Source organism: Bos javanicus, chromosome 19, assembly GCF_032452875.1.
Source record: "Bos javanicus breed banteng chromosome 19, ARS-OSU_banteng_1.0, whole genome shotgun sequence".
NCBI classification, from domain to species: domain Eukaryota; kingdom Metazoa; phylum Chordata; class Mammalia; order Artiodactyla; family Bovidae; genus Bos; species Bos javanicus.
Window position 1 is genome coordinate 11020341 of NC_083886.1, and position 24391 is coordinate 11044731.

At 40.2% G+C, this 24391-nt stretch overlaps 1 protein-coding gene across 2 annotated transcripts in view; it reads left to right on the forward strand.

Annotated features, from left to right (window-relative positions):
* Positions 1 to 22624: 22624 nt before the first annotated feature.
* The window catches only part of PPM1E (protein phosphatase, Mg2+/Mn2+ dependent 1E), a 211267-nt gene continuing 209500 nt past the window's right edge, over positions 22625 to 24391 (forward strand). The window contains exon 1 of one of the 2 annotated variants that reach the window (XM_061390164.1): positions 22625 to 23374. In XM_061390164.1, coding sequence (XP_061246148.1) covers positions 22929 to 23374 — 446 coding nt within the window. In that variant the 5' untranslated portion in view covers positions 22625 to 22928. The remainder of the gene's footprint in view (positions 23375 to 24391) is intronic. The other variant, XM_061390163.1, reaches the window with a different exon arrangement.

A 24391-nucleotide genomic window follows, 5' to 3' on the forward strand; every position in this document is an offset into this window, starting at 1 on the left:
TCTTGCCTGGAGAATTCCATGGACTGAGGAGCCTGGCGGGCTACACTCCAAAAGGTCACAAAGAGTCAAGACAGCTGAGCAACTAACACACATACTTTACGAGACAGCAAAAGAGACACTGATGTATAGAACAGTCTTATGGACTCTGTGGGAGAGGGAGAGGGTGGGAAGATTTGGGAGAATGACATTGAAACATGTAAAATATCATGTAAGAAACGAGATGCCAGTCCAGGTTCGATGCACGGTACTGGGTGCTTGGGGCTAGTGCACTGGGACGACCCAGAGGGATGGTATGGGGAGGGAGGAGGGAGGAGGGTTCAGGATGGGGAACACATGTATACCTGTGGCGGATTTATTTTGATATTTGGCAGAACTAATACAATTATGTAAAGTTCAAAAATAAAATTAAAAAAAATTTTCTTTTGGAGGTTTAGTTATTACTGTATTTTTACTGTTATAAACAACACTTCTAATAAGCATATATGTTCCTTTTAACAGAAATTGAAATTAGGGCTTCCCTGGTGGCTCAGTGGTGAAGAATCTGTTTGCCAAGGCAGGAGACACAGGTTCAGTCCCTGGGCTGGGAAGATCCCACATGTAGCAACTAAGCCCATGTGCCACAACTTTTAAGCCTCTGTTCCAGAGGCTGCAACAACAGAAGCCACTGAAATCAGAAGTCCATGCACCACAATTAGAGAAAGCCTGTACAGCAACAAAGACCCAGCACAGCCAAAATAAATATGATGAAAAAAATTTTTTAAAGAAATTGAAATTATGATTTGTATTAATTTCCTTTTTCTGCTGTCATAAATTACTACAGATTAGTGGCTTAAAAGAACACGAGTCTGAAATCATTTGTTGTTCAGTCACTCAATCGTGTCCGGCTGTTTGCAACCCCGTGAACTGCAGCATGCCTGGCTTCCCTGTCCGTCATCAACTCCTGGAGTTTACTCAAACTCATGTCCATTGAGTCAGTGATGCCATCCAACCATCTCATCCTCTCGTCCCCTTCTCCTCCTGCCTTCAATCTTTCCCAGCATCAGGGTCTTTTCCAATGAGTCAGTTCTTCACATCAGGTGACCAAAGTATTGGAGTTTCAGCTTCAGCATCCGTCCTTCCAATGAATATTCAGGACTGATCTCCTTCAGAATGGACTGGTTGGATCTCCTTGCAGTCCAAGGGACTCTCAAGGGTCTTCTCCAACACAGCAGTTCAAAAGCATCAGTTCTTCGGCACTCAGCTTTCTTCACAGTCCAACTCTCACATCCATACATGACTGCTGGTAAACCCATTGCCTTGACTAGACGGACCTTTGTTGGTAAAGTAATGTGTCTGCTTTTTAATATGCTGTCTAGGTTGGTCATCACAAAGGGCTAAAATCAAGGTGTCAGCAGGCCTGCATTCCATTGGGAGGGTCTATGGAAAAATCTGTTTCCTTGCCTTTTCTAGCTTCTAGAAGCTGCCTGCATTCTTTGACTCATAGTCCATCTTTAAAGACTTCAGCATAGCATCTCCCAGTCTATTTCTGGGTTTTTATTGTCTTTTTCTCACACTGTCTCCTCCTGCCTCCCCCTTAAAAGGACACTTGTGATTGCATTTAGGGACCAGTCAGATAATTCAGGATAATATCCCCATCTCCAGGTCCTTAATCACATCTGCAGAGTCCCTTTTGGCACGTAAATTAGCATTTACAAATTTCAAGGATTAGATTGTAAACATTTTGGGGGAAGCCACTATTCAGCCCTTTTAAATTATGTGGCAACATGATTCAAGAAATCATGATCCTTGAGTAATGCATAAAATTTCAAAAGCACTGGGATATTTTACTCTTCTTAACTTTTCATAGATATTATTCCCAGGTATGAAACTGAAAGAAAGGATGTTTTCTTAGGTTTTTGAAAGCTTTATTTTTTTTTTGAAGAGTATTACTTTTTCTTAATTATAAAATACGTAGTATAGGCATACTTCTAAAATAGTGCAGTTTGAAAAAAAAAAACAACGTGCAGTTTGGTACCAGACCACCGCAATAAAGCAAATAAATCACACAAACTTTTATAGTTTCCCAGTATATACAAAAGTTTTATTTACACTTTACTGTGGTTTATTAAGTGTGCAAAAGCATGTGTCTAAAAATACAATGTATATACCTTAATTAATAATAATTTATTGCTTGGAGTAGGAAATGGCAAGCCACTCCAATATTTTTGCCAGGAAAATTCCATGAACAGAGAGCCTAGTGGGCTACAGTCCATGGGATTGCAAGAGTCAGACTGGACTGAGTGACTAACTTTCAAAAGAAAGAATGAGAAAGAAAAAAAGAGTATCACCAGCTAACAGTCACATATTTGATTCTGAAGGATAACTTATTTGTTTTGATTTCTGGAGATCAGATTTTTTTAGTACTCAGGTATACGTTTTCTCCTTTCCTTTAGTATTAAAGGACAAAGTTGAAAGAGTATTTATATATATCTATGAAAATTAAAGTGCATTCCAAATGCACATCCTGTCCCACAAGGATTGATTTATTCGTACTTGCACAGCCTTGTGAAAAGTGCATGATGCGCCAGGTCCCTGTGGGGCACATTCATGCTCATAGAAAAGAGTAGCATTTCAGGGTCAGGAACTGCAATTTCAAGCAGAGAAGTTCTGTAACTGACATAAAAAATATTTTGGAAAACAATTATGTTCAAAACTTAAATGGGAAATGTATGCCTTAAAAAGACACACACACAAAAATACTTAATTGCTAAAAGAAAACTTTGTTGCTAAAAACTGCCAGCTTTGAGCAAGTCATAATCTCGCAAGAGTTAACAAAGATCAATGATCATAACATAGCAAATACAACAATAAGGAAGTTTGAGCTATTATAAGAATTGCCAAAATGTGGCACAGAGATAGAAGGTGAATGAATGCTGTTGGGAAAATGGTGCAATAGACTTGCTCAATGAAGGGTTGTTGCAAACCTTCAGTTTGTAAAAAAACAGTATCTTCGAGATGAAATAGAAATAAAATGAGATATGCCTGTAATTGTTCAAATATGCAAACACTTTTTAAAAGTAACTCTTTCTTGGTTTTACAAACATTTATCCTTTATTGAAAATTTTTTTTTTGGCAGAATATTATGACTTTGCAGAATATTATCCGAGCTGATTGTGGCTCAGATCATGAACTCTTTATTGCCAAATTCAGACTTACATTGAAGAAAGTAGGGAAAACCACTAGACCATTCAGGTATGACCTAAATCAAATCCCTTATGATTATACAGTGGAAGTGAGAAATAGATTTAAAGGACTAGATCTGATAGACAGAGTGCCTGATGAACTATGAATGGAGGTTCATGACATTGTACAGGAGACAGGGATCAAGACCATCCCCAAGAAAAAGAAATGCAAAAAAGCAAAATGGATGTCTGAGGAGGCCTTACAAATAGCTGTGAAAAGAAGAGAAGTGAAAAGCAAAGGAGAAAAGCAAAGATGTACCCATTTGAATGCAGAGTTCCAAAGAATAGCAAGGAGAGATAAGAAAGCCTTCCTCAGCAGTCAGTGCAAAGAAATAGAGGAAAGCAATAGAATGGGAGAGAGTAGAGATCTCTTCAAGAAAATTAGAGATACCAAGGGAACATTTCACACAAAGATGAGCTCGATAAAGGACAGAAATGGTATGGACCTAACAGAAGCAGAAGATAGTAAGAAGAGGTGGCAAGAGTACACAGAAGAACTGTACAAAAAAGATCTTCATGACCCAGATAATCACGATGTTGTGATCACCGACCTAGAGCCAGACATCCTGGAATGTGAAGTCAAGTGGGCCTTAGGAAGTATCATTATGAACAAAGCTAGTGGAGGTGATGGAATTCCAGTTGAGCTATTTCAAATTTTAAAAGATGATGCTATGAAAGTGCTGCACTCAATATGCCAGCAAATTTGGAAAACTCAGCAGTGGCCACAAGACTGGAAAAGTTCAGTTTTCATTGCAATCCCAAAGAAAGGCAATGCCAAAGAATGCTCAAACTACTGCACAATTGCACTCATCTCACACACTAGTAAAGTAATGCTCAAAATTCTTCAAGCCAGGCTTCAACAATACGTGAACTGTGAACTTCCAGATGTTCAAGCTGGATTTAGAAAAGGCAGAGGAACCAGAGATCAAATTGCCAACATCTGCTGGATCATCGAAAAAGCAAGAGAATTCCAGAAAAACATCTATTTCTGCTTTATTGACTATGCCAAAGCCTTTGACTGTGGATCACAATAAACTGTGGAAAATTCTTCAAGAGATGGGAATACCAGACCACCTGACCTGCTTCTTGAGAAACCTATATGCAGGTCAGGAAGCAACAGTTAGAACTGGACAAGGAACAACAGACTGGTTCCAAAGAGGAAAAGGAGTATGTCAAGGCTGCATATTGTCACTGTGCTTATTTAACTTATATGCAGAGTACATCATGAGAAACACTGGGCTGGATGAAGCACAAGCTGTAATCAAGATTGCCGGGAGAAATAACAATAACCTCAGATATGCAGATGACACCACCCTTATTGCAGAAAGTGAAGAAGAACTAAAGAGCCTCTTGATGAAAGTGAAAGAGGAGAGTGAAAAATTTGGCTTAAAGCTCAACATTCAGAAAACTAAGATCATGGCATCTGGTCCCATCACTTAATGGGAAATAAATGGGGAAACAGGGGAAACAGTGTCAGACTTTATTTTTGGGGGCTCCAAAATCACTGCAGATGGTGACTGCAGCCATGAAATTAAAAGACGCTTACTCCTTGGAAGGCAAGTTATGACCAACCTAGACAGCGTATTAAAAAGCAGAGACATTACTTTGTCAACAAAGGTCCGTCTAGTCAAGGCTATGGTTTTTCCAGTGGTCATGTATGGATGTGAGAGTTGGACTATAAAGAAAGCTGAGTGCCGAAGAATTGATGCTTTTGAACTGTGGTGTTGGAGAAGACTCTTGAGAGTCCCTTGGACTGCAAGGAGATCCAACCAGTCCATCCTAAAGGAGATCAGTCTTGAGTGTTCATTGGAAGGACTGAGGTTGAAGCTGAAACTCCAATACTTTGGCCACCTCATGTGAAGAGCTGAGTCATTGGAAAAGACCCTGATGCCGGGAAAAATTGAAGGCAGGAGAAGAAGGGGACGACAGGATGAGATGGTTGGATGGCATCACCGACTCAATGGACATCAGTTTGGGTAAACTCTGGGAGTTGTTGATGGACAGGGAGGCCTGGCATACTGCGGTTCATGTGGTCACAAACAGTCGGACGTGACTGAGCGACTGAACTGAACTGAACTGATGACTTTTAGCTTCAATTTGGAGATTTATAACTTGTGTGCGTGTGCTTATTCAGTGGTGTCTTGATTCTGCCACCCCATGGACTGGAGCCCTCCAGGCCTCTCTGTCCATGGAATTTTCCAGGTAAGAAAGCAGGCTGCCATTTCCTCCTCCAGAGGATCTTTCTGACCTAGGGATTGAAACTATATCTCCAGCATCTCCTGCATTAGCAGGCAGATTCTTTGCCACTGAGCCACTGGGGGCCCAATATATAACTTAAATCACACGTATATAGTGCCTTATGATTTTTGAAACACTTTTACGTCATTTAATTTGATCTTTTTGTCAACTCCAAGTAGGTGTGATAGGCTGGCCTGCGTACTTACATTCCTTTCATAACACACGTTTCACAACGACTTGTTGCATGAATAAATATTTCAAATAAATTAAAATATTTATTTGGCTGTGCCAGGTCTTAGACTGATGCTGAAGCTGAATCTCCAGTACTTTGGCCACCTAATGTAAAGAGCTGACTCATTAGAAAAGACCTTGATGCTGGAAAAGATTAAAGGCATGAGGAGAAGAGGGCAACAGAGGATGAGATGGTTGGTGGCATCATCAACTCAACGGACGTGAGTCTGAGCAAACTCCAAGGAGATGTGGACAGGGAAACCTGGCGTGCTGCAGTGCATGGGGTTGCCAAGAGTCGGACGTGACTGAGCAACTGAATAGCAACAAAGGTCTTTGTGGCACTTAGTTGTAGCACTCCAAATCTTAGCTGAAGCACTCAAAATCTTAGTTGTGGCATGCAGGGATCTAATTCTCTGAGTAGGGATCAAACCTGGGCCACTTCCATTGGGAGTGTGGTCTTAGCCACCGGACCAGCAGGGAAGTCCCTCAAACAAAATTTAGAATTTTTGGTCATACATGGGATGGTGTTTCTAAACACTTTTTAATTATAAAATAAATATGTGTAATAGTCGTCTTGTTTTGTTTTTTTTTTTTTTACTTTTAAAAATTGGAGTAAAACAGTACTTAAAATTTTGCCATTTTAACCATTTGTAAGTGTACAATTCAGTGGCATTTTTAATAATCGTAGGAATATCTCCATTTTTAAAACATTTTTCATCACCCCTAACAGATTACCTATTAAGCAATAGCTCTTCATTATTTCCTCCTCTAAGCTCCTTATAATCTTCAATCTACTATTTCTTTGATTTGCTTATCATACATATTTCATATAAATGAAATCATACTGTATTTTTCCTTTTGTCTCTGGCTTAATGTTTTCTTGGTTCATCCATGTTGGAGCATGTAAAAGAACTTCAGTTCTTTTTATGAGGCTGAGTAATATCCCATTGTATGTAGGTATATAATGTATTTTGCTTATCTGTTCATTTGTTTGATGGACATTTGGGTTGTTTCTAATAGTGTTTTAATGGTTTATAAGTTTATATGAGCAACACTTTTTGTTCCTTGAAACTTCTATTGATTTTTAATGTTTATTAAGTTTAGGTCAGTTGATTTGTCCTTGAAATATTTTAAAGCTCTTCCTAGTAGCTTAAATTTTAACCCTAGTAGACTTATTTTCATTTCGTAGATCAGCTATTTTAATTTTCTAATTACTTTGTTTTTTCTTTTTAATAATGTTCTTACAAAAATGTTTACAACCAGTTACTAGTGATAAAATTACAATACAATGTGGTAGTAAGAACATAGGATTAAAGTCAGAAGACCTAGATCCTAATTCTAGCTGAGACATTAATAAGCCATGTCAATTTAAACACCTTTATTTTCTCATTTCTTTATTTTTAAAACAGGATAGGACTAAATGAGTGTTAAATTCATTGGTCAAAATTTTGTGGTTTCTGTCTTTGTAGAGGCATTTATTGAATATTCACTTTAAATGAACAATTCTGGAAATACAGAAGTGACATTTACACATTTTTAATTTTCAAAATCAATAATTCTAGGGTTTCCATTCCAATACATGGCATTTCAGGTTTGAGACATAATGTTGAAATGTTCTATTACTTAAAAAATTGAGTTACGGGAGAGAGGCTGGCTGTTCATAATAAGTATTTTTAGTTAACGTCAGTGCCTAAATTTACTGTTACTGTTAAAATTTATAGAACATTTTGCTCCCTCAGAACTGATTTTGGCATAAAACATGTTGATGAGTTTTCATGTGTTTTTGACCATAATATATTCTGTTTTCTGTTTTCAGATTTAGTTCACCTAGGCCTTTTTGTGTTTCAGCTGTCCTTTTGACTCTCATTATGTATAGTAAGATGTGAGTTTTTTTAAATACACCAATACTCAGATAGTGATTTTACGTGTGGCTTATTTTGTGAGAACATAAAAGTTGGATTCACTCAGAAGAGCTTCAGAACTTATGGAAATTATGTCCTACCTACTTTCAAAAGTTAAAAATGAACACAGATTTTTTAAAAGTGAAGATTTTTTAAAAGTAAAGAGAATTTATATTAAGTCATGTGAACTAAGGCAAAGAGAAAAACATAACTGATTATATAACTCTTGTTCTAATGATGTGAAATATAATCGCTATCATTAGTTCTTCAAGAGAAAAATGTTTTTCTGGTCTTTGTTATTTTTTAATATTTTTTTTTTACTAAGAAGTATTTGCAGAAGATTTGAAATTCAGTGAAAAGTAAGTCTTCTTTCCTCCCCTGTATTTCAGTTGCTCAGTTCATTTTTAGGAGGCAATCAGCATTACCAGTTTCTTGTGTGACCTTCTAGAGCTATTACATGTATCTAAAATACAGTTTTCTTCAACACCTAAATCTTAACCCCAGACTTCAACACTCAAATCTGCACCTATTTTTGTACTGGTACATATAGAATTTTCTCAATTAAAAATTTCTGTGTGATATTCCATTGTACAGATATCCTTTTACTTAATCACTCTGAAATTGATGGATATTTAGTTTTTTTTGTGAGGCTATAAGGAATTTGTAGAGTATATGTACATTTAGAATTTCGATAGATGTTGCACACATATCCTCCAGAGATACTACTAATGTATACCTCTATCAGTGTTGTTTCAGAATGGCTGTTTATGCCCTCAACATAGTATTTTATCTTTTTTGCCAATTTGATGTTTATTAAAATGACATCTCACAGTGTGATATTAACATTTTCTTGTTCTTTTCTCTTTTTAAAGTGAGGTTGAATGCTTTTTGACTCATATTTCCTTTTCTATCAACTTGCTGTTCTTATTTTTTTGTTCATTTATTTATTAGGTGGTTGGTGTTATTAATCTGTGGGAGCTCTTTCCATTTTAATGAAGGTATTAGGCCTTCATGATATGGCAAATATTTTCCTCAGTTTGTCTTATTTTTTTGCCTTGTGGAAATCAGATTTTTATGTAGTCAATTTTTTACTTTTTATTTTGTTTGTGTGTCCTATTTCGACCTTCCCACTCCTTGATTATTAAATTCTCTTTTTTTTTCTTATGGAACTGTCAACAAGTTTTATGTTTAAATCTCTCCATCTGGAATTTATTTGGATGTAAACCAGGGCCTTGAGTTTTGAATTTGGCAGAGGGCTTGTGATTAAAGAGGGCACTAGGTGATATCTCAGAAAACAATTAGGGGAAAATGTCAGTGTACTCTCTGTTTGATTTTTGGCTGCACTCCATGGCATGTGGGACCTCAGTTGCCCAACTAGGGATTGAACCCACACCCTCTGCATTGAAAGGCAGAGTCTTAACCACTGGACCACTGGGAAAGTCCCTGTTTTCCATCCTGTATCAGTCAAATTCTAAAAGCAAGTTGTATACCGGACAATTGGTAGAATATGGTAGGTAGTATTATAGCTAATGCATTTTTCTTCATGAATTTCGGGGTTTTTTGATTCATTTATTTAATAAATATTAAGTATTTTTTGTTTAAATCAGCCAGAATTGGCTTCTGTTTGTAGTGAATGAATCCCTTTGGATGTCCACTGTTCTCTCTATAACCTCAGAAGAATTGTTGTAGTTCCTTATTTCACTTGTCATGTTAAATTCTCTTTTGTGTCCCAAATCAACATATTAAGCTCTATCACTCGTGCTCCAAACCTGCTGCAATCTGTTTGAAATTAACAATGTCATGATTTTATCAAATATTTGACACATGTAAAACCAAACCCATTTTCCCCTAAATTGGTTTTCTTTTTCTGCTTCATTTCTCTTAATGTCAGAACCTTTCTCAAAGACTAACTCAAAATGACTACGTATCTAGTCAGTTGCCAAATTATTAATTCCATAAGTGGTGTGCTCAAGTGTCAGCAAGTTGTTCTCTAAGAACTTGGAGATTAGAGATATAAATTTGCTCTCAGAATTAAACTATGTAATCTTCAAGATCCCTTACTAATAGTTGTTGTTTAGTCCCTAATATTAATTGTATGTCACAGAAACAATAGGAAGGCAGAATAAGCCCACTTGGGAATGTAAAACCTAGTTAGTTCCAGAACCCCAGACAGCAGGGAGAGTCTCACTGTAGGAGCCCGCAGAGATGAATGAACTATCACCCTTCTCTATTCTTATTTCTTGGTCAAAATTAAAAGTTGGGTAGAGAATATTCTGTTGACCTAACTTAGGTCCGTGTCTGACCCCAGGATGTGATAGCATCTGGGGGAAAAAGTCAGTACAGTTATCTTTGGCTTCTGCAAGAGGAGGCCCGGAGGCTTACCAAAACTGCCTATAGTGGAAAAGAGGTGATTGCCTAAAAGAGATGGAAATGCTGCTAGGAAAGGGATATAGCTGCTGGGCAACCAAAAACAAGGGATGTACATTGTAATTTATGACTTGCTCAAAGTCTTATTATTAGGAAACAGCCTATCAGAAAGTCAGTCTGACTCCAATCTTTGCTCTTATATGAATGAAGTGGTTCTCTACTTGGGATGATTTTGCCTCCCAGGGGACATTTAGCATTGTGAAGATATTTTGCTCATCTCAACGCTAAGAACAGGTGCCACCGGCTTCTAGTGGATAAATATCAGGTATGCGGCTAAACATCATAAAATGTACCTTACAGCCCCCAATAACACAATGGACAGGGAAGCCTGGCATGCTGCAGTCCATGGGGTCACAAAGAGTCGGACACGACTGAGCGACTGAACTGAACTATCAGTAATGCTTAGGTCAGAAACTCTAACCTGAGACACTATGGCCTGGGCCATATTCTTTAAGTGTGTCCATCAGAAGTGTCAACATCCTATACAGCACGGTAGAAAAAGGAGGATGAAAATGGCACTAACTTTGATTTAACCACTCAAGCCCTGTTCATGGGAATGAGGGTCCTAGTTAGATTGGTCCTGATAACTAATCCTGATTGTAGAAATGGTTGCATCAGGCTATCTCAGTTTGATGCTTTAGATATTTGAATCATAATGAACTCTGATTCTATGCATATCAGTTATCAGTTGATAGTTTGATTTCCCAGTTATTAATACTTTGGTTATAGCCAGATGGATAGAATTGTCTGGTCTCAATGGAAGTAATAGTTCTCATTGTAAATTTCTATATTGTCATTGTGATTTTTATACATCATTTCCTTCTGAGATTTGTCAGTGTCAGTTAATATACTTCTGTAGTAATTTTGAACACCCAAATTTCTTTTTTTCCCCAGATTAAAACAAATTTATATATTTACCTGGCCATGCTAGGTCTTACTTGGAGCACCCAGGATCTTCAGTCTTCGCCGTGGCATGTAGGATCTTTAGTTTCAGCACGTGAACTCTTAATTGCAGCATGTGGGGTCTAGTTCCCTGACCCGTGATTGAACCCAGGCCCCCTACATTGGGAGTGTGGAGTCTTAGCCACTGGCTACCAAGGAAGTCCTTTTACCTGTTTTACCGAGGAATGAAAGGAATAAAAGAGTCCCAGTTTTATTGATATAATTGACATACATCAATGTATAAACTTAAGGTATACAGCCTAATGGCTTGACTTACATTATATTGTAAATACTGCAGTAAGTTTAGTTGCTGCTGCCGCCAAGTCACTTCAGTCATGTCTGACTCTGTGCGACCCCATAGACGGCAGCCCACCAGGCTTCCCCATCCCTGGGATTCTCCAGGGAAGAACAATGGAGTGGGTTGCCATTTCCTTCTCCAGTGCATGAAAGTGAAAAGCAAAAGTGAAGTCGCTCAGTCATGTCCGACTCTAGCGACCCCATGGACTGCAGCCTACCAGGCTCCTCCATCCATGGGATTTTCCAGGCAAGAGTACTGGAGTGGGGTGCCATTGCCTTCTCCGTAAGTTTAGTTAGCATCCGTCATTTCATATAGATACAATTAAAAAGAAAAAATTTTTTCCTTGGAACGAGAACTGTTAGGATTTATTCTCTTGAATTTCATGTACATCATATAGCAGTGTTAACTATAATCATGCTGTACATTATCTCCCTGATACTTATTTATCTTGTAACTAGAAGTTTGTACCTTTCTACCACCTTTCTCTAATTGCCCCTCTCCCAACACTCTTTCTCTGGTAACCACAAATCTGATCTCATTTTCTATGAGTTTGTTTTAAATTCTATATAGAGAGATCGTACAGTGTGTTTCTCTGTGTGACATATTTCACTTAGTGTACTGCTCCCAAGGCCCATCAATACTGTTGCAAATGGCAGGATTTCCTCAACCTGCCCCCTACCTCCGGAGAAGGCAATGGCACCCCACTCCAGTACTCTTGCCTGGAAAATCCCATGGACAGAGGAACCTGGTAGGCTGCAGTCCATGGGGTCTCTGAGGGTCGGACATGACTGAGCGGCTTCACTTTCACTTTTCACTTTCATGCACTGGAGAAGGAAATGGCAACCCACTCCAGTGTTCTTGCCTGGAGAATCCCAGGGACGGGGGAGCCTGGTGGGTTTGCCGTCTCTGGGGTCGCACAGAGTCGGACACGACTGAAGTGACTTAGCAGCAGCAGCAGCAGCAGCCCCCTACCTCAGAGTCCTAACCACTGGACTGTCAGGGAAGTTCCCAGGATTTCCTCATTTTGTGTGTGTGTGGCTGAATAATATTTCATTGTATGTATATATGTATGTGTGTGTGTGTATAAATACATACACGTGTGTGTGTATATATATATCACAACTTCTTCATCCAGTAATCTATTGGGTTTTAGAACACTCAAATTTCTGAGCTTTCAAGTTTGTTTTATTTTTTAAAATATTTATTTATTTATTTTGGCTGTATCAGATCTTAGTTGTGGCATGTGGGATCTTTCCTTGCAGCATAGGCTTCTCTCTAGTTGTGGTATATGCAGGCTCCAGAGCACATGGACTCTAGTTTGCAGCAGGTGGGCTCTCTAGTTGAGGCATACAAGCTCATTTGCATGGGATCTTGGTTCCCTGACCAGGGATCGAACCCCTGTCCCCTGCATTGGAAGGTGGATTCTTAACCACTGGACCACCAGGGAAGTGCCCTGAGCTTCCAAGTTTAAATTGATAAATTTTATCATAAATTTATACAGGTAAATGTCACTATGGTAGTTTCAAGATGAATTCTTTGACACTCCTCCCATCAGGAAATGGGGTGTATTTTGTCCCCTTTTATTGAAAGTAATGTGCCTGTAACTGCTTTGACCAATAGAGTTATTACTCAATCGTTAAGTCACGCTCAACTCTTTGCAACCCTATGGACTGCAGCACTCCAGGCTCTTCTGTCCTCCACTATCCCCTGAGTTTGCTCAAATTCATGTCCATTGAGTTGGGGATGCTATCTAACCATGTCATCCTCTGCCGCCCCCTTCTTTTGCCTTCAATCTTTCCTAGCATCAGGGTGTTTTCCAATGAGTCAGTTCTTCGCATCAGATAGCCAAAGAATTGGAGTGTCAGCTTCAGCATCAGTCCTTCCAATGAATGTTCAGGACTGATTTCCTTTAGAATTGACTAGTTTGATCTCTTTGCAGTCCAAGGGACTCTCAAGAGTCTTCTTCAGCACCACAGTTCAAAAGCATCAATTCTTTGATGTTCATAACTGTACGTGACTACTGGAAAAACCATAGCATTGATTATACGGACTTTTTTTTTTTTTAATTGGAGGCTAATTACTTTATAATATTGTAGTGGTTTTTGCCATACATTGACATGAATCAGCCATAGGTGTACATGCGTTCTCCATTCTGAACCCCTCCCCTCTTCCCTCCCCATCCCATCCCTCAAGGTCATCCCAGTGCACCAGCCCTGAGCGCCCTTTCTCATCCATTGAACCTGGGCTGGCGATCTATTTTACTTATGGTAATATACATGCTTCAGTGCTATTCTCTCAAATCATCCCACCCTCGCCTTCTCCCACAGAGTCCAAAAGTCTGCTCTTTTCATCTGTGTCTCTTTTGCTGTCTCACATAGACTATACAGACTTTTACGGCAAAGTGATGGCTCTGTTTTTTAATATGCTGTTTAGGTTGGTCATACTTCCCAGGTGGCTCAGTGGTAAAGAATCTGCCTATCAATGCAGGAGATGTGAGTTCGATCCCCGAGTCAGGAAGATCCCTTGGAGGAGGAAATGGCAACCCACTCTAGTATTCTTGCCTGGAAAATCCCATGGACAGAGGAGCCTGGTGGCCTACAGTCCATGGGGTCTCAGAGAGTCAGACATGACTGAGCCACTGAGCACGGACATGCATGCATGCATGCTAGGTTTGCCTTAGCTTTCCTTCCAAGGAGCAAGCATCTTTTCATTTCATGACTGCCGTCACTGTCTACAGTGACTTTGGAGCCCAATAAAATAAAATCTGTCACTGCTTCCACTCTCCCCCCTTCTATTTGCCATGAAACAATGGGGCTAGATGCCATGATCTTAATTTTTTAATGTTGAATTTCAAGCCAACTTTTTCACTCTTTTTCACCCTCATCAAGAGGCTCTTTAGTGCCTCTTTTCTTTCTGCCATTAGAGAATTATTATCTGCATATCTGAGATTGTTGGTATTTCTCCCAGCAATCTTGATTCCAGCTTGTGCTTCTGCCAGCCCAGCATTTCGCATGATGTATTCTGCATATGTTTAATAAGCAGGGTGACAATATATAGCCTTGTCATACTCCCTTCCCAATTTTGAACCCGTCTGTTGTTCCATCTCCAGTTCTGTTCCTTCTTGACCCGCATACAAGTTTCTCAGGAGACAGATAAGGTGGTCTGATACTCCCATCTCTTTAAGAATTTTCAGGTTTGTTGTGATCCACACAGTCAAAGGCTTTAGCATAGTCAAATGAAACAAAAGTAGATGTTTTTCTGGAACTCTTTCGCTTTCTCTATGATCCAATGAATGTTGGCAATTTGATCTCTGGTTCCTTTGCCTTTTCTAAATCCAGGTTGTCCATCTGGAAGTTCTTGGTTCATGTACTGCTGAAGCCTAGCTTGAAGGATTTTGAGCATAACCTTGCTAACATGTGAGATGAGCAGAATTAGTGGCTCAGACTGTAAAGAATCTGCCTGCAATGGAGGAGACCTAGGTTTGATCCCGGGTTGTGAAGATTCCCCTGGAGGAGGGCATAGCAACCCACTCTAGTATTCTTGCCTGGAGAATCCCCAGGGACAGAGGAGCCTGGCAGGCTACAGTCCCTGGGGTCGTAAAGAGTCGGACACGACTGAGCGACTCAGCACAGCACATACAAGAGTTTAAACATTCCTTGGCGTTGCCTTTCGTTGGGATTGGAGTGAAAACTGTGACCACTGCTGAGTTTTCTAAATTTGCTGACATACTGAGTGCAGCACTTTCACAACATCATCTTTTAGGATTTGAAATAGCTCAGCTGAATTCCATCACCTCCACTAGCTTTGTTTATAGTAATGTTTCCTAAGACCTACTTGACTTTACATTCCAGGATGTCCAACTCTAGATGAGTGACCACACCATCATGGTTATCTGGGTCATTGAGACCTTTCTTGTATAGTTCTTCTGTGTATTCTTGCCATCTCTTCTTAATCTCTTCTGCTTCTTTTAGGCCCTTACCGTACCACAGAATTAATGCTATTGATTTATGACACCAGTTCACACCTTCTGTCTTATTCATTGAAACACTCATTCTTGGAACTCTCAGGTACCATGTAAGACATCTGATTACCATAAGACTATTATAATAGAGACGTTATGTGTGGACATTGGAATTGACAGTCCCAGCTGAGCTCTCGGTTAATAACCTGCCTCAGCACAATCAAATTAATATCTTGAAAATAATTTATATATTAGTCATTTTCCACTCAATTTTTTTCAATATCACTGGAAAAAAGGTAGAATGTGAATGAGTCTCTGGACATTTAGCCTAGTTGAGCCTTCAGATGATTTTATCCCTAACCAACTGCTATCAGACTCCAACCTCATGAGACCTACAAGTGAGAGCCACCTATGTGAGCCCAGTCATCCTACGGGGCTGTGAAATACAGTAAAGTGGGTTTTTAAAATAATTTTTGTGCTATATATTCAACCTATAATGTTCTATTTTAATTATCCTAATTGTTTTCAAATTTGTTCCTCAGTTGCAAGGTAGAGTTTTGTTTTTTTTTTTAATTTTTATTGGAATATATTTGGTTTACAATGTATTCGTTTCAGGTATATAGCAAAGTGAATCAGTAATACATATACATGTGTCTATTCTTTTTTAGATTCTTTTCCCATAGAGACCATTACAGAGTGCTGAGTAGAGTTCCCTTGCTATACAGTAGACCCTTTTTAAGGTGGTTTTTGTTCTGGCCACTAAGTTTGGCGGTAATTTGTTTTGCAGCAATAGATAGCCACAGTGGTTAGTTGTGAGCCTCTCTGGGTGGTTTACTGGTCTTCTGAAGTTGGGTCATCAGGTGTCCTGTTAGAATTTCCGATCTTCCTATAGAGTGTCTTAGTCTCTTCTGGTCATCTTCATTTCCACTGACACGCTTCTTTTCTGTACTCCTTATCTCCCACTGCCCAACTGACCTTTCAGCCTTCAGTGTTTCTTCTGAAAGAGTATGTGTATATTAAATTGTCTTAAAATACAGTTTTCATGTCTCTTTCAAAACCAATATTTTTGCCAGTACTTACAACAAGTAATTGTAATTCCATCTCCCAGTATTCTAATCTTGAGCTTTTGCCATGCCCGTAAGCTTTATACCTTAAAGATTCATGAAATTATTTTTTCCAGAGATACAAAATTCCAGGATTTTATATGACACCTGAAAAAGATATTTGATGGTTTTATATATGAATGGTCCAAGTTTATTTTGCATCGATATTTTGGCTTGCTGCCTTTGTGCCAATAGCTGCAATCCATTGTACTGACATTTAGGTATATGGAGGTTCTTCAAATCTTAATAGTCCCCAACTTGCAAAATTACTGGAAACCACGTGTGCTATATTGGTGCCAGATATGTCATTTATAGATCACTCTTTCATAAGCCAGTAAGTCAATTCATATGCCCAAATCATTTCCCTTCTGGAAAAGCTACATTGTATCAGCATGGTTACCATGTGTGGTAATTGATAATGTCTGTGCCACATGGCTTACTTTACCCTTGTCCAACCCAGCTATTCTACCACCTATGATTACCATATGTTACAGCACTCTAGGTTAATGGAATCATTTCCATCTTCCCCTCTAGTCACAAATGTCACTGTGGCTCAATTCCATCAGCTCCACACTCGATGAAAAATAAAGTTGTTGGTACTATCTGAGCACAGGAGATAACTTTGTGAGGAGTTTTCATATTTAGTTGTCTGCTTCCTTTTCATTTAAAAAAGCAGTTGGACTTTTAATGAATACTCTGGAGTGGGTAACGGGCATCTGCTGACTAAAAGAGAATACAATTAATATCACTCTTTAATTCTTGCTTGTATTTATTCTAAATAAATATATAAAGGGAATAAAAAATTAGATAATAATATAGACTTTTTTATCACCATAAAGTGCTTTTCGGTTTTTATAAAGTAAAAACTAGAAGCAAAATATTGAAGTGGATTTTTAAAAAGGAGTCAGTTCGTTTGAGAAGGCCCATTTATTATAGAAGGAATATATTACATCTCAGCCACTTATAGTATCCTTATCAGAAATTGCCATCAACCCCTGCCCTCTTCCTGTTTCATAAGCATGTCATAGTAAGTTAAAAAAAGTTTGATTCCTCAAAGAACTAAGCAAAATAAAAACAAAAGTTTGTTATCATCAGTGGTTAAAGCATTAAGAAAGAAAAGTTAGAACCTGTTTTGGGGACTTCTTTGCTTTTTAAAACTGATGAAAATAGTGCATGTGGACCTGTTATTACCTGATGTGAATTCTAATTTTGACAGCTGTGGACTGTTGCTGCAATATGACCATAGTAGCCAGCAAAAGAAGAGGAATAAAAATTAATATAGTAGTCATATTTTTGGCAGCAAATGGATGTGACTTAACAGTTGTTAAATCACAACTATTCATACAATAGAATACTACTCATCAATAAAAAAAATCAATTACTGATAAACACAACAACATGGGTGAATCTCAAAAACATGATGAATGAAAAAAGTCTAGGCACAAAAGAGCACATATCTCATGATTCTGTTTATATGAAATTCTAGAATAGGCAAAACTAATCTATAGTTAATTATCCTTATCTTCTACATCTTCCAGGATGTAGAAGATGTAGGTAGGGTATATTGAGAAGGGAGGAAGATGCTCTTATTTGAAAACATTTATGTGCTCATTTTTTCCAGTTGACAGGTATTCTCTTGCTCCCTACTAGTCAGTTTGACAATGCAATCAAATTAATATCTCCAAAGTACTTATTTATTAGTTATCCTTCCATCAATTTAAAAAATATGAATGGAACATTTCTCTAGGCACAGATCAGAGATATATGTAAGACCCCTACACAGTTTCCCCAATTATTATTAACATTTTACATTAGTGAGGTACATCTGTTACAACTGATGAGCCCAAATTGATATATTATTATTAACCAAAGTACATAGTTTACACTTGGGTTCACTCTGTGTTGTATGTCCTGTGGTTTTTCACAAATGTCTAATGATTTGTATCCACCATTATAGTATCATACAGAATAGTCTTTGCTTCCCTAAAAATCCTATGTTCTGTCTATTCATCTTTACCCTCCCTACCTTTGAACCACTGGCAACCTATTCATAATTTTTTTTAAGGGTTTAAAAATAACATGTATTTCTTAAAAGTTAACATATGCATAATAGGAAATCATTTACTGCTATCGTCAAGTAAACTCACTGTTCAAGTAGCACCTTTGAAAATCTAGACTTGCCTTAATGTTAACTTAATCCATTTATAATTGTTTTATATATTTTTATCACTGTTTAAAATATTATTTGTTATTGTATTAATTGAGATCCAGTTAAGAAAACAGAGGGAATAGAATACAGGAAATTAGTTACACACATGATAAGAGAGCTAAAAAGCCAAAAGGGAAGGTATCTTAGTCTGACTGGGCTGCTATAATTAAAAAATCATAAGTGGGGTGGCTTACAAGCAACAGAACTTTATTTCTCACAGTTCTGGAGGCTGGAGTTCAGTAATCAGGGCGCTGGTAGATTCAGTGTTTGGGACAGACAGTGGTCTTCTTATTGTGTTTTCACATTTGGAAAGGGAGAGGCATCTCTCTTGCACCTCATCTTATTAAAGATGGCACTGATCCCATTCATGAGGGCTGTGCCCTCATAACCTAATTACCTTCCAAAGACCCCCACCTTCTAATTAATACTTTCACCTTGGGGGTTAGGATTTAAACATACGAATTTTTGGAGCACACAAGTCATCCATCCATAGCAGGCAAGATTAGGCAGCTAAAGCCAGCCACCATCTCTAGGCTGATGGACAAATGGAAGATGATGTTTCTGGAGCTCTAGGACTGGTGTCAAAGAGAAAAGCTGGAAGGACAGGTTCAGGGGGAGAAAAGCTATAAAGGAGAAGCAGCAAGCATTAGGACTGAGGTAGGGGACAGGGAAGAAATATCTTGGCTTTTTGCCTTTCCTTCCACCTTCTAGTTTCCTGCTGATGTCTCCCACTGGGCAAATCACAGCTGGAACTCAGCTGTCCAGGAACCTGGTGAATGCAGCTTGAAAGAGTCAGCACCCCTGTAATACCAAGGAGAGCAAAGTAGGGGAAGAAATGGATGTGAGAACAAAAAAAGGACTAAGCAGTAATCAATTCTTTTTAACTTTAAAAATAAACCTTATTGAGGTATAATTTACGTAACAATACACTTATTTAAAATGTACACTTGGATCCTTTCTGACAAATGAATACACCTATATAAAACACCCAGTCAAGATATAGAACATTCTAATCCCTCCCACAAAGTTCTACTTACTCCTTTTCCATGAATCCTCTATTCCATGTCAGTCCTAGACAACCACTAATCTGCTTTCTGTGACTATAGATTAGTTTTGCCTATTCTAGAATTTCATATAAATGGAATCATGAGGTTTGTTCTCTTTTGTGCCTAGACTTTTCTCATTCAGCATGTTTTTGAGATTCACCCATGTTGTTGTGTTTATCAGTAGTTTTTTTTTAATTGAGTAGTATTCTATCACCACAAACAAATACCACAATTTGTTTATCCGCTCACTATTGATGTACACCTGGGTTTTGTCCAAGTTTGAGCTGTTATGAATAAAAGTATTGTAAAAAATTTATATACAAGGGTTTTTTTGGTGATGTGTGTCTGCGTGTGTGTTTGGTGGACACGTTTTCATTTCCTGTGGGTAAATATCTGGGAGATGGATTACTGTGTCATATAAGAAACTAACTGCCCAACTCAACACTTTTATTTAACCTTTTTTTTTTAAAGTTTTTTATGATTTTGGCCATACCTCATGGCTTGTGGGATCTTAGTTCCCCAACTGAGGATTGAACCTGGGCCCTCAGCAGTGAAAGCACCAAATCCTAACCACCATGGGATTCCCCTTTTTAATCTTGAAATGTCATCCTTAATCATGAATGTCCTTGAAAGAACATGTGCATTTCCTCCAAAGAGCTAAGGCTTAGAGAACAATTTTTATGACAAATCTAAAAAAAAAAAAAAAAAACTTTAAAAAGTTAACTGCTCTTAATACATATATTTTTTATAGCTCTATTTTAAAATAGACAACAAGAAAGGGGATTAGGGAAGTATAAGAGGAGAGGAACTGAAAAGGAAAGTAAAGCCATGCAAAATAATGACTAAAAAGACTTGACAATGGCAGAATCATCCTACACAGCTGCTCTGAGATCCCAGCACTGCTGTCAGCAACCTTCTGGCGAAGCTCCTCTGTCAAATGGATGCAGCAGGATCCATATTGATCTTTTGTAAAGGAATATCTTCATTAATATAAGCAAACACACCTCTCATTTATAATAATGTAGAGGTGTAGGCTTTTTCTTTTACTCTTAGTAGTAATGTTTCCCCAACACAGAACACTTCCTTTTGATATGTGGGTTGAGTCATAAATTAACGTCACAAATAAATGTCACCTAGAGGAGGGAGGCAACTACATTACAAAGTAGGAAGGTGTAGCTTAGATGTGAATTGTTAACAGTTGACAGCCTTGTGCTCTTGAACTAAATGTCATTGTGTCAAATTCTGAGATATTAAATAGTTGTTGCAATGTAAAATTGCAGACATTTAGGTTTTGTAGCCTTGTAAGTTATGTCAATCTTTTCTAGACATTCTGAAATGGAAATGAACAGGTGGATTGAAAACAAAGGCAAATAAAGAGTTTAAAGACTTTCTTGGCATCGCATAAAGAAGTCGCTCTACACTGGTGATGTTTTAAACAAAACATGTATAAATACAGTTAGCTTGTCTGGAAACAGACTTATTTATTGGGTCTTACCATTTACCTTTGAGACAAAAATAAGTAGTTATAGAGGACTCATGCATTACTCAGTATACACTTTCTATCATGTATTATTTAATCTCAAGCTAAGAAAGAGAATGGACGTCTATTTTACATGATGCCATAATGTACATTAGGGAGCTCAACCCACTTATTCTTAAAATAACAGTATCACATCAGGGATTTAGAATACAGTATTATATGAAAACAGTTGGCAGGGAGACTCCTTCTGCCATTAATAACTGACTAGAAATGTTATTTCAGACTCTAAATCCAACTGAAATCCAGAAGGAATAAATGGAGAGGATGGGGTGGATATTTTGTGAACATGTTTTTCAAAGTAGAGAAAGAATCACTATGTTTTTGCTGAATTACATGTTGCCATGGACATGGCAGTATGCAGTAACGATGCTGTCATCTATACAGCTGTATAACAACACAGCTTCTCCCTCTCCCACTCCCCTCAGTAAGGCTTGAAAATAATAGGTTTGTGTGTAGTTTGGTAAGAAAATTAGAATAATTTAAAGTTGTTTCACTTTCAGTCTACAAAAATAGAGACTCAGGGGGATGGGGAAGAAGAGCAAACAAAATGTACCAAAAAAATACAGATTATGTAATAAAGTATATATTTGTTGTTGAGTCACTAAGTCATGTCGGACTCTTGCGACTCCATGGACTGTAGCCCCCCAGGTTCTTCTGTCTTCTGTCCATGGGGTTTCCCAGGCAAGAATACTGGAGTGGGTTGCCTGCAGACACTCAAGAAGGGTGTCTTGATGTGCTGGAAATCTGATGGCTTTGCAGTAAAAAGAGCTGTTTTTAGTCCCTGTTGCATCGCAATATCTTGAAGTTTCAGTTTTTTCATCCATGGAATGGAATCATGGTAATACCTTCTACCTTGAGGCGCTATTACAAGGATTAAGAGGATAAATACAATGCGTAAACTATAAAGCTTTTTAAAAATAAGGCTTGATAGATGTATTACACTGTTGAGTCTTTAAAAGTCAGAGAAGAATACAGGAAAAAGGGTCTAGAAAGGCTTTAGAAGCTGACAGTCTGGGTTCCAATTCCAATGCCACGACTAGGAGCTTCCACACCTTGAAAAAACAAATGTACTTAATCCTGCTTCCTCTTTTTGGGAAGTGAGGATAACACCACTTCACAGAATCAGATGAGAGAATGGAGGCAAAGGAACCTACCTTTGTAGATGTTGAATGCCTGCCCCTGCAAACTACTTATTAAATTAATGTCATCGACAACAGAAGGTGTTCACACTGTGGTATCTTTCCGCACATACGGACCCTAAGACAAGACAGGACAGATAAGGAAAACTGAGGTGAATCCAAATCAAGGAGACCAACAGCTAGACAGGGCGAACGTCTTAGTTCCCTCTTAACCACTTTGAGGTTAGGGTATCCACACAGTGAAGGCATTCAGAGTTGGAGAGGAGACCAAGTCGAGTGCCCCTTTCGACTCCGTGGACTCGACGGGAGGGACCCTGAAATTGTTCCTTAGAGGCCGGTTGCCATGGCGACGGTCTCTAGGCAGCTTGGGCTGCGCTCTCCGTAGGGCTAGAGGGTGGGCCTCCGCCGGACCCCGCGCGCGCGCCCGAGACCAACTTTCCCTCCAGACCCGTGAGGGGCGGCGCGCTCCGCCCCCCGGCCCCGGGCCGCGCACGTCCGGGCTCGGCGGCGCGCACGCCTGCGGGAGCCCTCTCCAGGCAACCTAGTGCTGATCGCTCGTGCCGGTGCGGCCGTTAACCGCCCTTGCGGGAGCCGGAGGCTCGCCAGCAGCCCCCTCCCCTTCCTGGGCCTCCCCCACCCGTTTCCCCGATCGGCCCAGGGGCATGAGCAGCGATGGCCGGCTGCAGCCCTGAGGAGAAAACTTACCGGCGCTTCCTGGAGCTATTCCTGGGCGAGTTTCGCGGACCGTGCGGCGGCGGCGAGCCCCAGCCGGAACCCGAACCCGAAGAGTCGGAGCCCGAGCCAGAGCCCGAACTGGTGGCGGCTGAGGCGCGCGAGGCGTCGGTCGAGGAAGCCGGGGAGGCGGGGGCCGCGTCGGAGGAGGGGGAGCACGAGCAGGAGCGAGAAGACCCCGAGCCCGAGGAGGAGGCGGTGGAGGAGGAGGCGGCGGCGGCGGCGGCGGGCGAGGAGGCGGCGGCCCGGGGGCAGTCGGCCGTGCCGCCGCCGCAGCCCCGGCTGCCGCCGCTGCCCCCGCTGCCGCGGCCGCTGTCGGAGCGCATCACCCGCGAGGAGGTGGAGGGCGAGAGTCTGGACCTGTGTCTGCAGCAGCTCTACAAATAGTTAAGTAGCGGGGCTCGGCCGGGGGGTGGGCCGCCGTCCCCGCCGCGCCGGCCTCGACGCGGCTCCCTCTGCCGCGCGAACTGCTCGCTTTTCCGCTCCTCATCCCCCCCGCCCGCCTCACGCCGGCGCCCTGGAGAGGTTGGAAGCGCCCCCGCTGCTCGGACTCGAGCGGTCGGCGGCGAGATGCCCACGCCCGCCGCGTCCCCCGCGCCTCCCGCCGGGGCCTGGGAGCCGCCCCCCGCGCCCTCCTGCCGGGCTCCCGGCTTCCCGCTTCTCCCCGGCCGCCCACTTCTTTCTCCACTTCTCACACCTTTTCTGCTTGGTGCCCGGGAAGGTCCTTCCTTCTAGTCTTGAGAGCTCCCTCTTCCCAGCCCTCCTTCCTCCTGGAGGTTTTCCTCCCACCCGGGTCTGTCTTTTTCCTGGCGCGAGTCCCCCCCTGTTGTTTGGCGGCGGAGAGACTCGGTCTCCTTTCTAGGCAGGAGCTGCTTGCTAGGTGCCTCCTGCGTAACCGCAACAAAGATGATAATCCCGGCCCAAGATCCACAGGAGGGGAGACGAGTCGATTTTCTTCTGTTGGGCGCTCAGTGTTGAAAGTGTAGATGGCTTAATACACGGAAGCCTCGTATCGTAGTTTAATGATACTTGATAACTCATAATTGAGGGAGGTGGGAAGGAAATGGGGAGGGACGGATAAAGAAAATTTTACCTGCGAGCCTTCAGGTGAAAGACAGAGTCGTAATTCGTTAAAGTGGAAAACTCTGGCTGGTTTGATAAAATTGCAATTAGGTGCAGTATTTTCAGTCCATTAAGTAGATGGGGTAGAGAGAAAGCAGATGGCTTAGCTACACAGATGAAAGTCTAAAATAGAAAGGTCAAGGCTTTGCCTTTCATCCCAGTTTTTATGGGCCTGAAATAGAAGCAGTTTACAATTGCGTTTCTTTCTAAATGGAATTGTTCTGAAATAATGACGGAGGAGAATACTAACAAGTTTCTGAGAACACTGGTAAACCTCGACA